The 18,642-nt window shown below is 47.0% G+C and overlaps 1 protein-coding gene across 2 annotated transcripts in view; it reads right to left on the bottom strand.

Moving 5' to 3' along the window:
* LOC139280756 (solute carrier family 13 member 4-like) overlaps positions 1-18,642 on the bottom strand; it is a 124,549-nt gene that overhangs the window by 11,225 nt on the left and 94,682 nt on the right. For both annotated transcript variants that reach the window (XM_070900429.1, XM_070900428.1), the window contains exons 9-11: positions 6,299-6,400; positions 6,085-6,186; positions 3,382-3,488 (exon numbers count right to left, since the gene is read on the bottom strand). In XM_070900429.1, the coding sequence (XP_070756530.1) occupies positions 3,382-3,488; positions 6,085-6,186; positions 6,299-6,400 (311 nt within the window). The remainder of the gene's footprint in view (positions 1-3,381; positions 3,489-6,084; positions 6,187-6,298; positions 6,401-18,642) is intronic.

The following is an 18,642-nucleotide window of genomic DNA, read 5'->3' on the forward strand; positions in this document are numbered from 1 at the left end:
GCCGCCCACTCCCGCCAACATTCCTCCTGAAGATCCGCCCAGTGCCACCTTTGGAGTGGCCTGGAGCGGGCGGGAGGGGAGAGCCGTCGGGAACCGCCCGCTGACGTCAGCGGATGGCCGAGTGGCGGGACTGAGCTCCCGTCCGCCAAGCTCCCAGATTCCTGTGGGCGGGAGTCGGCGGGACTCGGCAGCAGAACATGGGTGCACTGTTGGCTGGAGGCTGGTCTATCCCTGATGGTATGTAGGAAGAACCTGAAAAAAAGGTAAGTGAACATTTTAATATTTTTTTTCAACAGCAACTTATCTGGATGCGGTACCCTGATGGTCTTTGGATATCTTTTACATTTTTGCTGTTGTTTTTTATTCAGGTCTTCGACCCTCCATGGGCCCGACTCCATCCTCGGTGGCATTTGGGCGGCAAGCGCTTCTGCCGCCGAGAATGAGACCTCCCACCCGCTGCCGCCCAGATTGGCGGCATAGGTCGTCCATTTGCTGCCCGCCGTCCTTCGAGGGACCTCGGCCATGAATATCCTGCCCAAAGTATCGTCCTGTACCTCGGCGGCCATCGGCGGTACTTGGGCGGGTCGAGGCCTTGATGAAACTTGGCCCCCATTGTTCTCCAACAAGGTTATAAGCTTATTCATTTTAGGTTATAAGGGATGTGGAAAGGCATTTGAACTATCTTACTTTTTTCAGAAATGTTGCAGCTTTTGATTATATCTTCTCATCTTAAATTATGATCCCTTTACCCATCACTTTGCCTTTGCCTCTGTGTGTGGGAAAACACGTCTAAGATTTTGCTTAAATAACTGCTGATTGCAGTATAAGGAATTGAATTGTCACACTGGAGCTTTTCTAAGATTGGATATAACACACATTGTTGGAGCAAGGTATATGGACCTTCAGTCATCATTCAGCATCTACCCTCCAAAGGCCGGGTGACTCAATTGTGATGCCTGGACTTCAGGTCAGAAGGTCTCAGGTTTGAATTTAGGCAAATTAAATTAGTATGCTATATTATTTTTCTTCTTCTTCTTAGGCAGTCCCCTGGAGTTGAAGATAACTTGCTTCCACATTAAAATGAGTTCTAAGGTGACTGATGAGACCAATGCGGGATCTACAGACTCTCTCACAGATGGGGCAGATGGTGGTTGGAGGGACGGGTGGGTGGGGTGCTTGATTTGTCATATGCTCCTTCCGCTGTTTGCACTTGGCTTCCGCGTGCTCCCAGCGAAGAGATTTGAGGTGTTCGGCACCTTCTCGGATGCTTCTCCTCCACTTTGAGCGGTCCTGGGCCAGAGATTCACATGAGTCAGTGGAGATGTTACATTTTTTCAAGGATAATTAGAGCTATGTTAGAGCTTGGGGAGACAGCAGGAACTGAACAGTGCTGGTCATATAGTTCCAGTATCTCCTGGTTGATTGGCAATAAAACAAGACTCAATGCTTGAACAAATAGTGTTTTCAACCTCCAGTGTGTTCTTTACATTAGAGAGGGATATGTTCATTGGTGCACTCTGTGTTAGCACTCCTATAGTTAGAGGAATAACTTCTGAAAATATTCAGAGCTGCTCATGTTCCCCAAATTTAAGGGGTTGTCAGCAAATACTTTTTCCTACAAACCAAAATACCCAAACAATAGCTCCTAGTTTTGTGAAATGTCCAGCCCCTGACTGACATCATCTCCATCAGCCCCTGACTAACATAAACTTCCTTCAGCCCCTGACTAACATCATCTCCATCAGCCCCTGACTAACATAAACCTCCATCAGCCCCTGACTAACATAAACCTCCATCAGCCCCTGACTAACATAAACCTCCATCAGCTCCTGACTAACATCATCTCCATCAGCCCCTGACTAACATAAACCTCCATCAGCCCCTGACTGACATCATCTCCATCAGCCCCTGACTGACATCATCTCCATCAGCCCCTGACTGACATCATCTCCATCAGCCCCTGACTAACATAAACCTCCATCAGCCCCTGACTGACATCATCTCCATCAGCCCCTGACTGACATCATCTCCATCAGCCCCTGACTGACATCATCTCCATCAGCCCCTGACTAACATAAACCTCCATCAGCCTGTGATTAGCATCAACCTTCTTTATCATTGGCCTGTGGCACAGTAAAAATATCAGTTACTTTGCTGTGAGTTAACTTGCTTATCTTAAAGATTAGAGAATGGCAAGGTTTCCTGGCTCATGTCCCTCTTCTCTGTGGTTATTATTAATAAATACAAACACCTAATTCCTCTACCTAATCCTTACTGAGGCAGATTCAAGAATGGGGACTTAGGGTGCCCCAATGGCTCAATAGGTAAATGCTAGTTTCAATCTTCAATTTGTGCTGAATTATCTGATCACAACTAGGGTGCAGTATGGATGTTACAATTGATCTTCATGTTCCTAGGCTATGAAGGAGAGAGAAACCCTTGCGGAATCATGTTCCTGTTCACTATCCAGTGATCCCTGCTTGAAAGATGAGAGTATGTGGAAGTTGGATGCTTTACAGAATGAAATTCAGTTGTGATGCTACTCAAGTTCAAATAGCCTGCCAGCATTTACCATCTGGGCTCGTCCACGAAGAATGGCCACTTTGGTGAGACACCCCAGCAGCTCTGGGTCTCAAGTTACGGTCTCTATTTTAACTTCAGGCCCGTTTCCTGTGGGTGAGCAGCAATGTGAATTAGAAACTCACCTGCTACTCCAGAAATGAGAACTAGGGAATATTAACCCACAAGCTTTATTCAAATCCCACTGGCTGACTTCCCATCCTTTCTAGGCAGGAAGAGGAGGAAAATGGTGTCGACCAGAAGCCTTCCGCCAAGATCAGATAAGTGGCGGGATTGGCTGCCAGGTCCATCCCGCAGGGTTCTTATGATCGGAAGGCGGCACCGGTCCAGGACAGGGGAGGCCTAAATTTTCCTTGTGGGTCCTGGTCTTCCTGGCCCCGCAAAAAAATTGTTAGCATTTTTTTTTAAACTTATCTCTTTGGTGTCTCATCTGGCCCCAACACTCTAGTTTGGCCTGGTGTGAAATTTGCTGCCGCTTACCGCTCAGGCCGCAGAGTTAAAATTGCAGTCATCGTGACCCAATGTGCACATGTAGAAAAAAATTTCACTGGCTTTGGGCGAGTGTCCTTGCTGCCTGCTTAGCTGAGCAGGTAAAAATTGTGATTGGTCAGCTCCTGCCAGCTCCAGGGCGGGTAAGGAACTATGGACTTTTTAAACTGCCCACCCGCTCAGTTTCTGTCGGCCGGGTAGGGGGAAAATCACCTCCCCACTCCCCAATATCAGTCATGCTTAAAAGGTCATTATTAATTGGTGTGAAGGAGACGACACTGAGAGACCAGCAGTTCACCAATCAGAACTCACCATTGTTCATTCTGTCAAAACAGGAGAAGGATGGTTTCTTTGCAGGAATCAAGAAGAGAAGAAACCCCAGGAAGATGGAGACTGTGGCATCTGTCCTATAGCCTTTTCTGAAAGACAAAGGAATTAACAATTAGAGAGAACTTTGTCTAAAACGTCTTACAGGTTTCAGGTAAATCAGGGTCAACCTGAAAGAAGCCTTTCTCATGACCTAAAATATGAGATGAATTATTAAGTCCCAACTCATTTAGCTCCAACATTTTTTGTTGGGGTGGGTGGGACTGGGTGTGGATCAGGGGTGGGGTGGGACTGGGTGTGGATCAGGGGTGGGATGGGACTGGGTGTGGATCAGGGGTGGGGTGGGACTGGGTGTGGATCAGGGATGGGGTGGGACTGGGTGTGGATCAGGGATGGGGTGGGACTGGGTGTGGATCAGGGGTGGGGTGGGACTGGGTGTGGATCAGGGATGGGGTGGGACTGGATGTGGATCAGGGATGGGGTGGGACTGGATGTGGATCAGGGATGGGGTGGGACTGGGTGTGGATCAGGGATGGGGTGGGACTGGATGTGGATCAGGGATGGGGTGGGACTGGGTGTGGATCAGGGATGGGGTGGGACTGGGTGTGGATCAGGGATGGGGTGGGACTGGATGTGGATCAGGGATGGGGTGGGACTGGGTGTGGATCAGGGATGGGGTGGGACTGGATGTGGATCAGGGATGGGATGGGACTGGATGTGGATCAGGGATGGGGTGGGACTGGATGTGGATCAGGGATGGGGTGGGACTGGATGTGGATCAGGGATGGCGTGGGACTGGATGTGGATCAGGGATGGGGTGGGACTGGGTGTGGATCAGGGATGGGGTGGGACTGGATGTGGATCAGGGATGGGGTGGGACTGGATGTGGATCAGGGATGGGGTGGGACTGGGTGTGGATCAGGGATGGGGTGGGACTGGGTGTGGATCAGGGATGGGGTGGGACTGGGTGTGGATCAGGGATGGGGTGGGACTGGATGTGGATCAGGGATGGGGTGGGACTGGGTTTGGATCAGGGGTGGGATGGGACTGGGTGTGGATCAGGGGTGGGGTGGGACTGGGTGTGGATCAGGGGTGGGGTGGGACTGGGTGTGGATCAGGGGTGGGATGGGACTGGGTGTGGATCAGGGGTGGGGTGGGACCAGGGGTGGGATGGGACTGGGTGTGGATCAGGGATGGGGTGGGACTGGGTGTGGATCAAGGGTGGGGTGGGACTGGGTGTGGATCAGGGGTGGGATGGGACTGGGTGTGGATCAGGGATGGGGTGGGACTGGGTTTGGATCAGGAGGGTGGGACTGGGTGTGGATCAGGGGTGGGGTGGTACTGGGTGTGGATCAGGGGTGGGGTGGGACTGGGTGTGGATCAGGGGTGGGGTGGGACTGGGTGTGGATCAGGGGTGGGGTGGGACTGGGTGTGGATCAGGGGTGGGATGGGACTGGGTGTGGATCAGGGGTGGGGTGGGACCAGGGGTGGGATGGGACTGGGTGTGGATCAGGGATGGGGTGGGACTGGGTGTGGATCAGGGGTGGGGTGGGACTGGGTGTGGATCAGGGGTGGGATGGGACTGGGTGTGGATCAGGGATGGGGTGGGACTGGGTTTGGATCAGGAGGGTGGGACTGGGTGTGGATCAGGGGTGGGGTGGTACTGGGTTTGGATCAGGGGTGGGATGGGACTGGGTGTGGATCAGGGGTGGGGTGGGACTGGGTGTGGATCAGGGGTGGGGTGGGACTGGGTGTGGATCAGGGGTGGGATGGGACTGGGTGTGGATCAGGGGTGGGGTGGGACCAGGGGTGGGATGGGACTGGGTGTGGATCAGGGATGGGGTGGGACTGGGTGTGGATCAGGGGTGGGGTGGGACTGGGTGTGGATCAGGGGTGGGATGGGACTGGGTGTGGATCAGGGATGGGGTGGGACTGGGTTTGGATCAGGAGGGTGGGACTGGGTGTGGATCAGGGGTGGGGTGGTACTGGGTGTGGATCAGGGGTGGGGTGGAACTGGGTTTGGATCAGGGATGGGGTGGGACTGGGTGTGGATCAGGGATGGGGTGGGACTGGGTTTGGATCAGGAATGGGGTGGGACTGGGTGTGGATCAGGGGTGGGGTGGGACTGAGTGTGGATCAGGGGTGAGGTGGGACTGGGTTTGGATCAGGAATGGGGTGGGACTGGGTGTGGATCAGGGGTGGGGTGGGACGAGTGTGGATCAGGGGTGGGGTGGGACTGGGTTTGGATCAGGAATGGGGTGGGACTGGGTGTGGATCAGAGGTGGGGTGGGACTGGGTGTGGATCAGGGGTGGGGTGGGACTGGGTGTGGATCAGGAATGGGGTGGGACTGGGTGTGGATCAGAGGTGGGGTGGGACTGGGTGTGGATCAGGAATGGGGTGGGACTGGGTGTGGATCAGGGGTGGGGTGGGACTGGGTGTGGATCAGAGGTGGGGTGGGACTGGGTGTGGATCAGGAATGGGGTGGGACTGGGTGTGGATCAGGGGTGGGGTGGGACGAGTGTGGATCAGAGGTGGGGTGGGATTGTGTGCGTGGACCTGATGCAGGGATCTGACTGGGTGCGTGGATGAATGATGGGTGGGACTGGGTGCATGGATCAGAACATTGAGAATGGGGGCCATGTTCATGGATGAGAGGGCTACTATTAATTGTAGAATGTTGGACTTACCTCTCAAAGAGAGATGTCCATCCTGGAACAAATCCTGGTTCCCGGGTAAACCACAATAATGTCATCAGCAGAAAGAAAATCCCTGTTACCATCTCCGGGTAGCTGGAAAAATCATAATAATAAAAAGGAATTCGATTCAATCACACTGTGAACAATTTGAAAGACATATATATGCGCAATCCCCTCACGGCCAGGAACAAGCAGTCCCTCATACCTGAATGGCCCTAATCTCTCGTACTCCTCTTGAATTCTCATTTCAGACATCTCCTCACGTTTTGTCTTCCTCTTTTTGCTAAGAGAACAAGTTTCTTTAAAACTGTAATGAAAGATTTATACAATTAATGTAACAAAATAGAGTGTACAACCTTTGTTCTGACTGATGGAGACACATTACCCCATTTATGTCGAGGCATTGTGTGTAGAAGATGGATGTTTGTAGAAAATACAAAATTACGTTGAAACAGAAGTCACTCACAGGGATTGGAATTTGTCCCAGGACCTAGAGTCATTTAAAAATGAGCAGTCAGATTCGTCTCCTTGTCTTCCAAGTCTACATTAACAGCGAGGAATCTTCTCCAGCACTAATGCATACCAAAAAATCTTGAATGTATTTCAATGGACTGAAAATCACAGGAAAGCACCTGTGATTTATGATATGAGATGGCACTGGGCGAGCTTCCTCACTGCCAAAGCATATTAGGAAAATTAAGCCCCAAATCTACAAAGATGCCTAACATACTGACAATTCACACCACACTGCGATAATTATCAACATTTGGTGGCCAAGACAACAAATCTTTATCGTGCTGTATTTCATTTAATGATATTCCTCTCATATTATGATGTTATTTCCTGTTGTTTTATTATAATTTATCTTGTTTCTCAAAAAGTGGATTGTTTTATAGTCATTTTGATTTCTTGCACCATTGTCTTGTTATCCGTCTTCGATATGAAAGAGCTAATTTAAAATTTGTTTGGATACTACAAAGCTCACATATATTGAGACCTGTAGGTAATTATTTGAGTCCCCATACCTAGTGCGAAGACTTGCCTGCCAGGAGTGCAAATCAATAGTTCAGGCAAACATTGCCCATCATTTTTCAGTTCTTAAAATTAATGGTTGGGAAACGGTCCAGCAGTCATAGGCAGTGCAGACTCAAATATCCAATACATGCCCCAAGCAGGCAGAGCAGACTCATAAAATTACAGCCTTTTAGTGTTGTGCCCCTCCCAGCCCAGGAAAAAATATCTCGCACCATCACTAATTTTGAAATCAGCAACTGCTGCAAATCACAAATTTATGTACTTAGGCTGAATTCTGCTCCGTTGGCGGGTTAATGGTGGAGTGGGAAACATTCCCACGAATAAAACCCTCATGTGCAATGCAGTGTGGGTTTGGAGTGATAATACTGCTACTGATACGTTTATCACTTCTTTCAACTTTAGAAACCCATACAGCCTGTAAAACTAGATAGTTCTCAGTTTGCGAAGGATATAAATTGTGCAGCCTTCCTGGTACTCGGTACTTGGTAAAATAATGGGACTAAAGGCAGGCAAGTCCTCCGGAACTGATGGCTTACATCCTAGGGTCTTAAAAGAAGTGGCTACAGAGATAGTGGATGCATTGGTTATAATCTACCAAAATTCTCTGGATTCCGGTGAGGTCCCAGCGGATTGGAAAAGCGCAAATGTAACACCCTTATTTAAAAAAGGAGGCAGACAGAAAGCAGGAAACTATAGACCAGTTAGCATAACATCTGTCATTGGGAAAATGCTGGAGTCCATTATTAAGAACGCAGTACCAGGACATTTGGAACAGCATAATACAGTCAAGCAGAGTCAGCATGGCTTTATGAAAGGGAAATCATAAGAACATAAGAACATAAGAAATAGGAGCAGGAGTAGGCCATTTGGCCCCTTGAGCCTGCTCCAACATTTAATAAGATCATGGCTGATCTGATCATGGACTCAGCTGCCTGCTCCCCATAACCCTTTGTTCCCTTATCGCTCAAAAATCTGTCTATATCCGCCTTAAATATATTAATGACCCAGCCTCCATAGCTCTCTGGGGCAGAGAACTCAATAGATTTACAACCCTCTGAGAGAAGAAATACCTCCTCAGCTCAGTTTTAATGGGAGGCCTCTTATTCTGAGATTATGGCCCCTAGTTTTAGTTTCCCCTATGAGTGAAAATATCCTCTCTGCATCCACTTTGTCGAGCCCCCTCATGGCAGATGGAGTATAATGTTGGAAAGTGTGAGGTCATGCACTTTGACAGAAAAAAATCAAAGAGCAAGTTATTATTTAAATCGAGAAAGATTGCAAAGTGCCGCAGTACAGCGGGACCTGGGGGTACTTGTGCATGAAACACAAAAAGATAGTATGCAGGTACAGCAAATGATAAGGAAGGCCAATGGTATCTTGGCCTTTATTGCAAAGGGGATGGAGTATAAAAGCAGGGAAGTCTTGCTACAGCTATATAAGGTATTGGTGAGGCCACACCTGGAATACTGCGTACAGTTTTGGTTTCCATTTTTATACTTGCTTTGGAGGCAGTTCAGAGGTGGTTCACTCGGTTGATTCCGGGGATGAGGGGGTTGACTTATGAGGAAAGGTTGAGTAGGTTGGGCCTCTACTCATTGGAATTCAGAAGAATGAGAGGTGATTTTATCAAAATGTATAAGATTATGAGGGGGCTTGACAAGGTGGATGCAGAGAGGATGTTTCCACTGATGGGGGAGACTAGAATTGGAGGGCATGATCTTAGAATAAGGGGCCGCCCATTTAAAACAGAGATGAGGAGAAATTTCTTCTCTCAGAGGGTTGTAAATCTGTGGAATTCGCTGCCTCAGAGAGCGGTGGAAACTGGGACTTTGAATAAATTTAAAACAGAAATAGACAGTTTCTTAAACGATAAGAGGATATGGGATTATGGGGAGCGGGCAGGGAAGTGGAGCTGAGTCCATGATCAGATCGGCCATGATCTTATTGAATGGCGGAGCAGGCTCCAGGGGACATATGGCCTACTCCTGTTCCTATTTCTTATGTTCTTATTATCTTATATGTTTCAGTAAGATCACCTCTCATTCTTCTGAACTCCAATGAGTATAGACCTAACCTACTCAACCTATATGCATCAGTCAACCCCCTCATCTCAGGAATCAATCTAGTGAACCTTCTCTGAACAGCCTCCAATGCAGGTATATCCTTCCTTAAATATGGAGACCAAAACTGTATGCAGTACTCCAGGTGTGGCCTCACGACTACCCTGTACAGTTGTAGTAAGACTTCTCTACTTTTATATCTATCCCCCTTGCAATAAAGGCCAACATTCCATTTGCCTTCCTGATTACTTGCTGTACTTGCATACTAACTTTTTGTGTTTCATGCACAAGGACCCCAGGTCCCTCTGTACTGCAGCACTTTGCAATTTTTCTCCATTTAAATAATAATTTTCTTTTCTATTTTTTCTGCCAAAGTGGATAACCTCACATTTTCCCACATTATATTCCAACTGCTAAATCTTTTCCCACTCACTTAGCCTGTCTATATCCCGTTGCAGATTTTTTGTGTCCTCCTCAGAATTTGTTTTGCCACCCATCTTTGTATCATCAGCAAACTTGGCTACTTTACACTTGGTCCTTTCATCCAAATATAGATTGTAAATAGTTGAGGCCCCAGCAACGATGTCTGTGGCACCCCACTAGTTACTGTTGCCAACCGGAAAATTACCCATTTATCCCGACTGTCTGTTTTCTGTTAGCCAATCCTCTATCCATGCTAATATATTACCCCCAACCCTGTGAACTTTTATTTTGTGTAGTAACCTCTTATGTGGCACCTTATCGAATGCCTTCTGGAAATCCAAATATACTACATCCACTGGTTCCCCCTTATCCCCCTGCTTGTTACATACTCAAAGAACTCCAGCAAATTTGTCAAACATGATTTCCCTTTCATCAAACCATGTTGACTCTGCTTGATTGAATTATGCTTATCCAAATGCCCTGCTATTGCTTCCTTAATAATGGACTCCAGCATTTTCCCAATGACAGATGTTAGGTTAACTGGTCTATAGTTTCCTGCTTTCTGTCTGCCTCCTTTTTTAAATAGAGGCATTACATTTGTGATTTTCCAATCCGCTGGTACCTCACCAGAATCCAGAGAATTTTGGTAGATTATAACCAATGCATCCACTATCTCTGCAGCCACTTCTTTTAAGACCCTAGGATGCAAGCCATCAGGTCCTTGAGACTTATCCGCCTTTAGTCCCATTATTTTACCGAGTACTGCTTCTTCAGTGATAGTGATTGTATTAAGTTCCTCTCTCCCTATAGCCCCTTGATTATCCACTATTGGGATGTTTTTAGTGTCTTCCACCATGAAGACCGATACAAAATATTTGTTCTATGTTTCTTCCATTTCCCTCTTCCCCATTATTAATTCCCCAGTCTCATCCGCTAGGGGAGCAACATTTACTTTAGCCACTCTTTTCCCTTTTATGGCCCCTATTTTCGGCACGATTGGGCACCGTTTTTTGGCGTCCAAATGTGTTTTGCCGTGAAACACTCCCATTCTAACTTTCGGCAACATTTGGACGCCAGTGCTGACTGTATGCGTCAGTTTTTTTTAACCATAGCATTTTTTGGCGCCGACCCAGTTGGAGGGGAGCAGTGGCCGCGGGTCCAGCGAGGGGAAGCAGTGGCCGCGGGTCCAGCCAGAGGGGGAGGTCCTTTCTGGCCCTTTCGGCAGCGGTAGGGTAGCAGTCCTTTCGGGGGAGCGGGCTTCAGCATCTCTGGTTGCCCTGGCAACTTCAGCTTTTCATGCATACCCAGAGAGTTTTTAGTGCAGACTTGAAGCTCCGACCCCACAGACTAACTTCGGAGAGCACCGCGCCAAATTCAAATATTTCTTTGGCGAAAGTCCCAATTTTTTTTCTGGTACAAATGTACACAAAAAAAATCATACGTTAACATGTGCGGGCACCAAAAATCCAGCAAGTGGAAAATAGGGGCCTATGGGCTAGAACCTCCACTTTTTTTGCATGCTTAACGCCCAATTAATGCCCATTTTACCGCTGAATTGACATATAACGCCCATATATCGCCCATTTTGGCACAAAATGGAAACTGACGGGCTTTTTTCGGAGACTTATCGCCGAGCGTTATTTTCCCAATGGGCTTAACGCCGGGAAAAAATATTACCATCATCTCAACTTTTTTGGGGGCGGAATCAGCAGAATTGGCGAAATCAACGGCCATAATATCGCCCAGCGTTACTTTCCGCGAGGAATTAACGCCGAGATTCAACATGAGCGCCCGGCCACTGTTTTATGCTGTAAAGAGCATATTTACGCAAACTAGCGGCCATGGAAATCGGCCATCGTCAACTTCACCACCTCGCACACATATCGCCTACAATATTGCTTGCTCAAAAGAACCATCCACAAAAAGTGGAACTAACCAGAACGAACACCAGCGGTGTGGCTGGCATTTGTTAAATCCCACTCTTACGTGAGGAGCTGATATCGGAAAGATTTGCCTGAAAGAGCGTTGATGTGAGCGACAATGTTGACACACTGCTGTGGGTGTGCAGCTCAGACATCAATGGTGCCCATCAGCTTCGTGCCAGTTAAAGTTTATGTTGATTGATGTTAAGTTGTATTTAACCCTTTCATGGTAAGGAATCACCAGTGTGTAATGGTCCAGCTATCTGAGACAATGCGCAACAAGGTTACATAAGAACATAAGAACATAAGAATTAGGATCAGGAGTAGGCCATCTAGCCCCTCGAGCCTGCTCTGCCATTCAAAAAGATCATGGCTGATCTGGCCATGGACTCAGCTCCACTTACCCGCCCGCTCCCCATAACCCTTAATTCCCTTATTGGTTAAAAATCTATCTATCTGAGCCTTGTATACATTCAATGAGCTAGCCTCAACTGCTTCCTTGGGCAGAGAATTCCACAGATTCACAACACTCTGGGAGAAGAAATTCCTTCTCAACTCGGTTCTAAATTGGCTCCCCCGTATTTTGAGGCTGTTCCCCCTAGTTCTAGTCTCTCCGACCAGTGGAAACAACCTCTCTGCCTCTATCTTGTATATCCCTTTCATGATTTTAAATGTTTCTATAAGATCACCCCTCATCCTTCTGAACTCCAACGAGTAAAGACCCAGTCTACTCAATCTATCATCATAAGGTAACCCCCTCACCTCCGGAATCAGCCTCGTGAATCGTCTCTGTACCCCCTCCAAAGCTAGTATATCCTTCCTTAAGTAAGATGACCAAAACTGCATGCAGTACTCCAGGTGCGGCCTCACCAATACCCTATACAGTTGCAGAAGGACCTCCCTGCTTTTGTACTCCATCCCTCTCGCAATGAAGGCCAACATTCCATTCGCCTTCCTGATTACCTGCTGCACCTGCAAACTAACTTTTTGGGATTCATGCACAAGGACCCCCAGGTCCCTCTGCAGCGCAGCATGTTGTAATTTCTCCCCATTCAAACAATATTCCCTTTTACTGTTTTTTTCCCCAAGGTGGATGACCTCACACTTTCCGACATTGTATTCCATCTGCCAAACCTTAGCCCATTCGCTTAACCTATCTAAATCTCTTTGCAGCCTTTCTGTGTCCTCTACACAACCCGCTTTCCCACTAATCTTTGTGTCATCTGCAAATTTTGTTACACTACACTCTGTCCCCTCTTCCAGATCATCTATGTTTATTGTAAACAGTTGTGGTCCCAGCACCGATCCCTGTGGTACACCACTAACCACCGATTTCCAACCCGAAAAGGATCCATTTATCCTGACTCTCTGCTTTCTGCTCGCCAGCCAATAATCTATCCATGCTAATACATTTCTTCTGACTCCGCGTACCTTTATCTTCTGCAGTAACCTTTTGTGTGGCACCTTATCGAATGCCTTTTGAAAATCTAAATACACCACATCCATCGGTACACCTCTATCCACCATGCTCGTTATATCCTCAAAGAATTCCAGTAAATTAGTTAAACATGATTTCCCCTTCATGAATCCATGCTGCATCTGCTTGATTGCACTATTCCTATCTAGATGTCCCGCTATTTCTTCCTTAATGATAGCTTCAAGCATTTTTCCCACTACAGATGTTAAACTAACTGGCCGAAAGTTACCTGCCTTTTGTCTGCCCCCTTTTTTAAACAGAGGTGTTACATTAGCCGCTTTCCAATCCGCTGGTACCTCCCCAGAGTCCAGAGAATTTTGGTAGATTATAACGAATGCATCTGCTATAACTTCTGCCATCTCTTTTAATACCCTGGGATGCATTTCATCAGAACCAGGGGACTTGTCTACCTTGAGTCCCATTAGCCTGTCCAGCACTACCCCCCTCGTGATAGTAATTGTCTCAAGGTCCTCCCTTCCCACATTCCTGTGACCAGCAATTTTTGGCATGGTTTTTGTGTCTTCCACTGTGAAGACAGAAGCAAAATAATTGTTTAAGGTCTCAGACATTTCCACATTTCCCATTATTAAATCCCCCTTCTCATCTTCTAAGGGACCAACATTTACTTTAGTCACTCTTTTCCGTTTTATATATCTGTGAAAGCTTGTACTATCCGTTTTTATGTTTTGTGCAAGTTTACCTTCATAATCTATCTTTCCTTTCTTTGTTGCTTTCTTAGTCATTCTTTGCTGTCGTTTAAAATTTTCCCAATCTTCTAGTTTCCCACTAACCTTGGCCACCTTATACGCATTGGTTTTTAATTTGATACTCTCCTTTATTTCCTTGGTTATCCACGGCTGGTTATCCCTTCTCTTACCGTCCTTCTTTTTCACTGGAATATATTTTTGTTGAGCACTATGAAAGAGCTCCTTAAAAGTCCTCCACTGTTCCTCAATTGTGCCACCATTTAGTTTGTGTTTCCAGTCTACTTTAGCCAACTCTGCCCTCATCCCACTGTAGTCCCCTTTGTTTAAGCATAGTACGCTCGTTTGTGACACTACTTCCTCATCCTCAATCTGTATTACAAATTCAACCATACTGTGATCACTCATTCCGAGAGGATCTTTTACTAGGAAATCGTTTATTATTCCTGTCTCATTACACAGGACCAGATCTAAGATAGCTTGCTCCCTTGTAGGTTCTGTAACATACTGTTCTAAGAAACAATCCTGTATGCATTCTATGAATTCCTCCTCCAGGCTACCCCGTGCGATTTGATTTGACCAATCGATATGTAGGTTACAATCCCCCATGATTACTGCCATTCCTTTTTCACATGCCTCCATTATTCCCTTAATTATTGCCCTCCCCACCGTGAAGTAATTATTTGGGGGCCTATAAACTACACCCACCAGTGACTTTTTCCCCTTCCTATCTCTGATCTCCACCCACAATGATTCAACATTTTGTTCATTAGAGCCAATATCGTCTCTCACAACTGCCCTGATATCATCCTTTATTAACAGAGCTACCCCACCTCCTTTCCCTTCTTGTCTATCTTTCCGAATCGTCAGATACCCCTGTATGGTTATGTTCAATAACAAAAGTTTAATACCAACATTGGTCTGAAATCATAAGTATCACAGCCAATAACACTTAAACCCCGCCCATACCCCACTTTTTCCACCATTGACATAACTCACATGTTCAACATGTCCACCAACACAGAATACAAAGGCAAAGCAGGAGCATGGTCCCCAGCCCCCATACATTGCAACAAATTGCCTACACCCAGATAGAGATATAACACAGCCATCACCTGCGCACATGAACCTCACTTTCTTTCCCCCCTCTCCTTCTTCTGCCCACCTCTACCCCTTCCCCTTCTCACTCCACTGCACCTGGCCAAGGAGCTCCTCAGGCAGTGCCTCATTGGGGGCAATGAAGGCAGGTGGCTTCATGGGTATGGGAGCGGGGGGTGTCGAGGGGGCAACATTCTCTAATGTAGGAGCAGGATCTTGGTCCTTGCTCTCATCTGTCATTCTCAGTGGTGGTGCGGAACCTAGGGGTGGAGTGCCGCACTCAGGGACCACTGGGAGCCCTCTGCTACCAGTGTTCCTGGCTACCAGCTCCAGGGCCTCCTCCATCCCTTCCATGTTATATCTTATTTGTTGGACAAAAACTTGGTGCCAACTATGTTCTTGGTGCTTAGGCTTTTTGCTACTGGTGAATCTCCGTCGTGCCTCCTATAACAACCAGACAAGCATATACCACAGCCACACATGCTTTCAGTGCCTCTGAGCTCCCTCTCTCTCTCTGACTCCTCTTCTGCGCATGTCATGATGACCCTTGACCTCCTGAATCGCGAGAATCGAGCATTGCCATGACATTGCTAAGGATGGCCACACTTTACAGCAGTCGGTCAAAAAAATTTAACGCTACCGCCCATTTGATATCGCTCGCGGTAATGCCCATTTTCAAAAATGTAAACTTGGTGTTTTGAGAATGGGCGAGACACTTTTTTTACTGCCCACGTCGGAAATAATGCCCATTTTTGGGCGATAATCATAAAAGTGGAGGTTCTAGCCCCTCGTAGCTATAGAAACACTTATGATCTGTTTTTATATTTTGTGAAAGTTTACTTTCATAATCTATCAAATCGTTTGACAAATTTGCTGGAGTTCTTTGAGGATGTAACGAGCAAGGTGGGTAAGGAGGAACAAGTGGTGTATTTGGATTTCCAGAAGGCATTCGATAAAGTGCCACATAAAAGGTTACTGCACAAGATAAAAGTTTACATGTGTTCGGGGTAATATATTAGCATGGATAGAGGATTGGCTAACTAACAGGAAACAGAGAGTCGGCATAAATGGTTCATTTTCCGGTTGGCATGTGGTAACTAATGGGGTGCCATAGGGATCGGTGCTGGGGCCTCAACTATTTACAATCTACGTTAATGATTTGGATGAAAGGACTGAGTGTAATGTAGCCAAGTTTGCTGATGATACAAAGATGGGTGGGAAAGCAAGTTGTGAGGAAGACACAAAAAATCTGCAAAGGGATATAGACTAAGTAAGTGGGCAAAAATTTGGTAGTTGGAGTAAAATGTGGGAAAATGTGAGGTTATCCCCTTTGGCAGAAAAAATAAAAAAGCAAATCATTATTTAAATGGAGAGAAATTACAAAATGCTGCAGTACAGAGGGACTTAGGGGTCCTTGTGCATGAAACACAAAAAGTTAGTATGCAGGTACAGCAAGTAATCAGGAAGGTAAATGGGATGTTGGCATTTATTACAAAGGAGATGGAGTATAAAAGCAGAGAAGTTGTAATGTATGTATGTCTGGGTTTACCTGCCATCAGGGGGAGCGACCGTCGGAGGTCATTGGGCCACAGACACACACGTGCGGCCCTTGTATATAAAGAAAGCCTCCATGTTTAATTCTCACTTTGAGAGGTAATAAAGTAGAGTCAGATCGCACCTGTTTGAGTTCACGGTACTAAGCCTATTGAGTTATTGCACACGCAACATTTGGTGACGAGGCACAATACGAACTTTCACGCACAAAAAAAAAAATGAGCACCGTTGGAATCCTAGAGTGATTCATGGAGAGAAAAGACTGGGAGGATTTTACAGACGCCTCGACCAGTACTTCGTGGCCAACAAGATGGATGAAGATATGACGCAGTTAGGTGCAGGGCAGTTTTCCTCACGGTTTGTGGTCCAAAAGACTATGGCTGCATAAAGAATCTGCTCTCACCTACACGTCCAACGGAAAAGACGTATGAGGAATTGTATGCTCTGATTCTGGACCAATTCAAACCTAAAGAAGACATCATTATCTCAAGATATCGTTTTTACAAGCATGTTCGTTCTGAGGGCCAGGACATGGCGGAATTTGTTGCCGACCTGAGACGTCTCGCTGGGCTGTGTAAGTTTGGAACCGCATTGGAAGACATGCTGCATGATGTTTTTGTAATAGGCATAAACCACGAGGTGATCCTGCGGAAGCTGCTGGCTGAGGAGACGCTGGATCTGAGCAGGGCCATCACGATCGCCTAGGCTTGCCTGACCACGGTCGATAGTACAAAGCAGATATCCTCGCAGAGTCGGAACTCCACGGCAAGTACTGTGCACCCGATTGTGTTGTCGGTTGGCAGAGCTGCACCTGGCAGGGCCTACCCGACTGTGTTTGCGAAACCTGTAGCTGCTCGAAGTCCATCATTGGGCACGAATCCAATTTCATCCTGTTGGCATTATGGGGGCAATCATCGGCCTCATCAGTGTCATTTCAGACAGTATATTTGTAGAGGCTGTGCGAAAATGGGGCATCTTCAGCGGACGTGTCCGCAGCTTAGCAAGCATGCTGCGACACACTACGTGGATGATGATGACCGATCCGGAACGGATCCGGCAATGCAACCCGAGATACCCGAGGAGGAAGTGTATAGTGTACATTCATTCCTGACATAGAGCCAATCGATAATGATTGAAGTAAAATTGAACGGCGTGCTGGTATCTATGGAATTAGACACGGGTGCGAGTCAGTCAATTATGAGCCAGAGGACTTTCGAAAAGCTGTGGGACACCAAGGCTGTGAAACCCAAGCTGAGCCCAGTAAATGCAAAATTGCGTACCTACACCAAAGAGCTCATACCAGTGATTGACAATGCAGCAGTCAAGATGTCGTATGATGGGGTGGTTCATGATCTATCGCTGTGGATCATTCCAGGCAATGGTCCAACGCTGTTTGGCAGGAGTTGGCTCGAAAAAATAAAATGGAACTGGAACGATATTAAAGCTTTGTCATTGGTGGATGACACTTCATGTGCTCAAGTGCTGAGCAAATTTCCCTCGCTGTTTGAACCGGGCATCGGCAACTTCATGGGCGCCAAGGTGTAGATCCACCTGGACTCGGATGCAAGACCCGTCCATCACAAAGCCCGGGCGGTCCCATACATGATGAGGGAGAAGGTCGAAATCGAACTGGACAGACTCCAACGTGAAGAGGTCGAATTTAATGAATGGGCTAGTTCCATTGTTCCTGTGCTGAAGAATGATGGCACTGTCAGGATTTGTGGAGACTATAAGGTTACGATCAACTGAGTTTCAAAACAGGATCAGTACCCATTACTAAAAGCTGATGACTTGTTTGTAACGCTAGCCAGAGGAAAGTCATTCACCAAATTGGATCTGACGTTGGTCTATATGACACAGGAGCTTGTCGAATCGTCGAAGAAACTTACATGCATCAATACGCATGTTTAATTACAACAGGTGTCCTTTCGGAATTCGCTCGGCTGCAGCCATATTTTAGAGAAACATGGAGAGTTTACTGAAGTCTGTCCCTAGAACCGTGGTGTTCCAAGACGACATTCTGGTCATAGGTCGTGACCCTGCCACACACCTGCACAACCTGGAAGAGGTTCTATGTCATTTGGACAAAGTGGGGCTCAGGCTGAAATGTTCAAAGTGAGTCTTTATGGCACCGGAAGTCGAATTCCTGGGAAGGAAGATTGCTGCAGACGGCATCAGGCCTTCGGACTCGAAAACAGAGGCCATCAAAAATGCACCCAGACCCCAGAATGTGACGGAGCTGCGTTCGTTCCTTGGTCTTCTCAACTACTTTGGTA

This window comes from Pristiophorus japonicus, chromosome 15 (assembly GCF_044704955.1).
Source record: "Pristiophorus japonicus isolate sPriJap1 chromosome 15, sPriJap1.hap1, whole genome shotgun sequence".
In the NCBI taxonomy this organism is placed as follows: Eukaryota; Metazoa; Chordata; class Chondrichthyes; family Pristiophoridae; genus Pristiophorus; species Pristiophorus japonicus.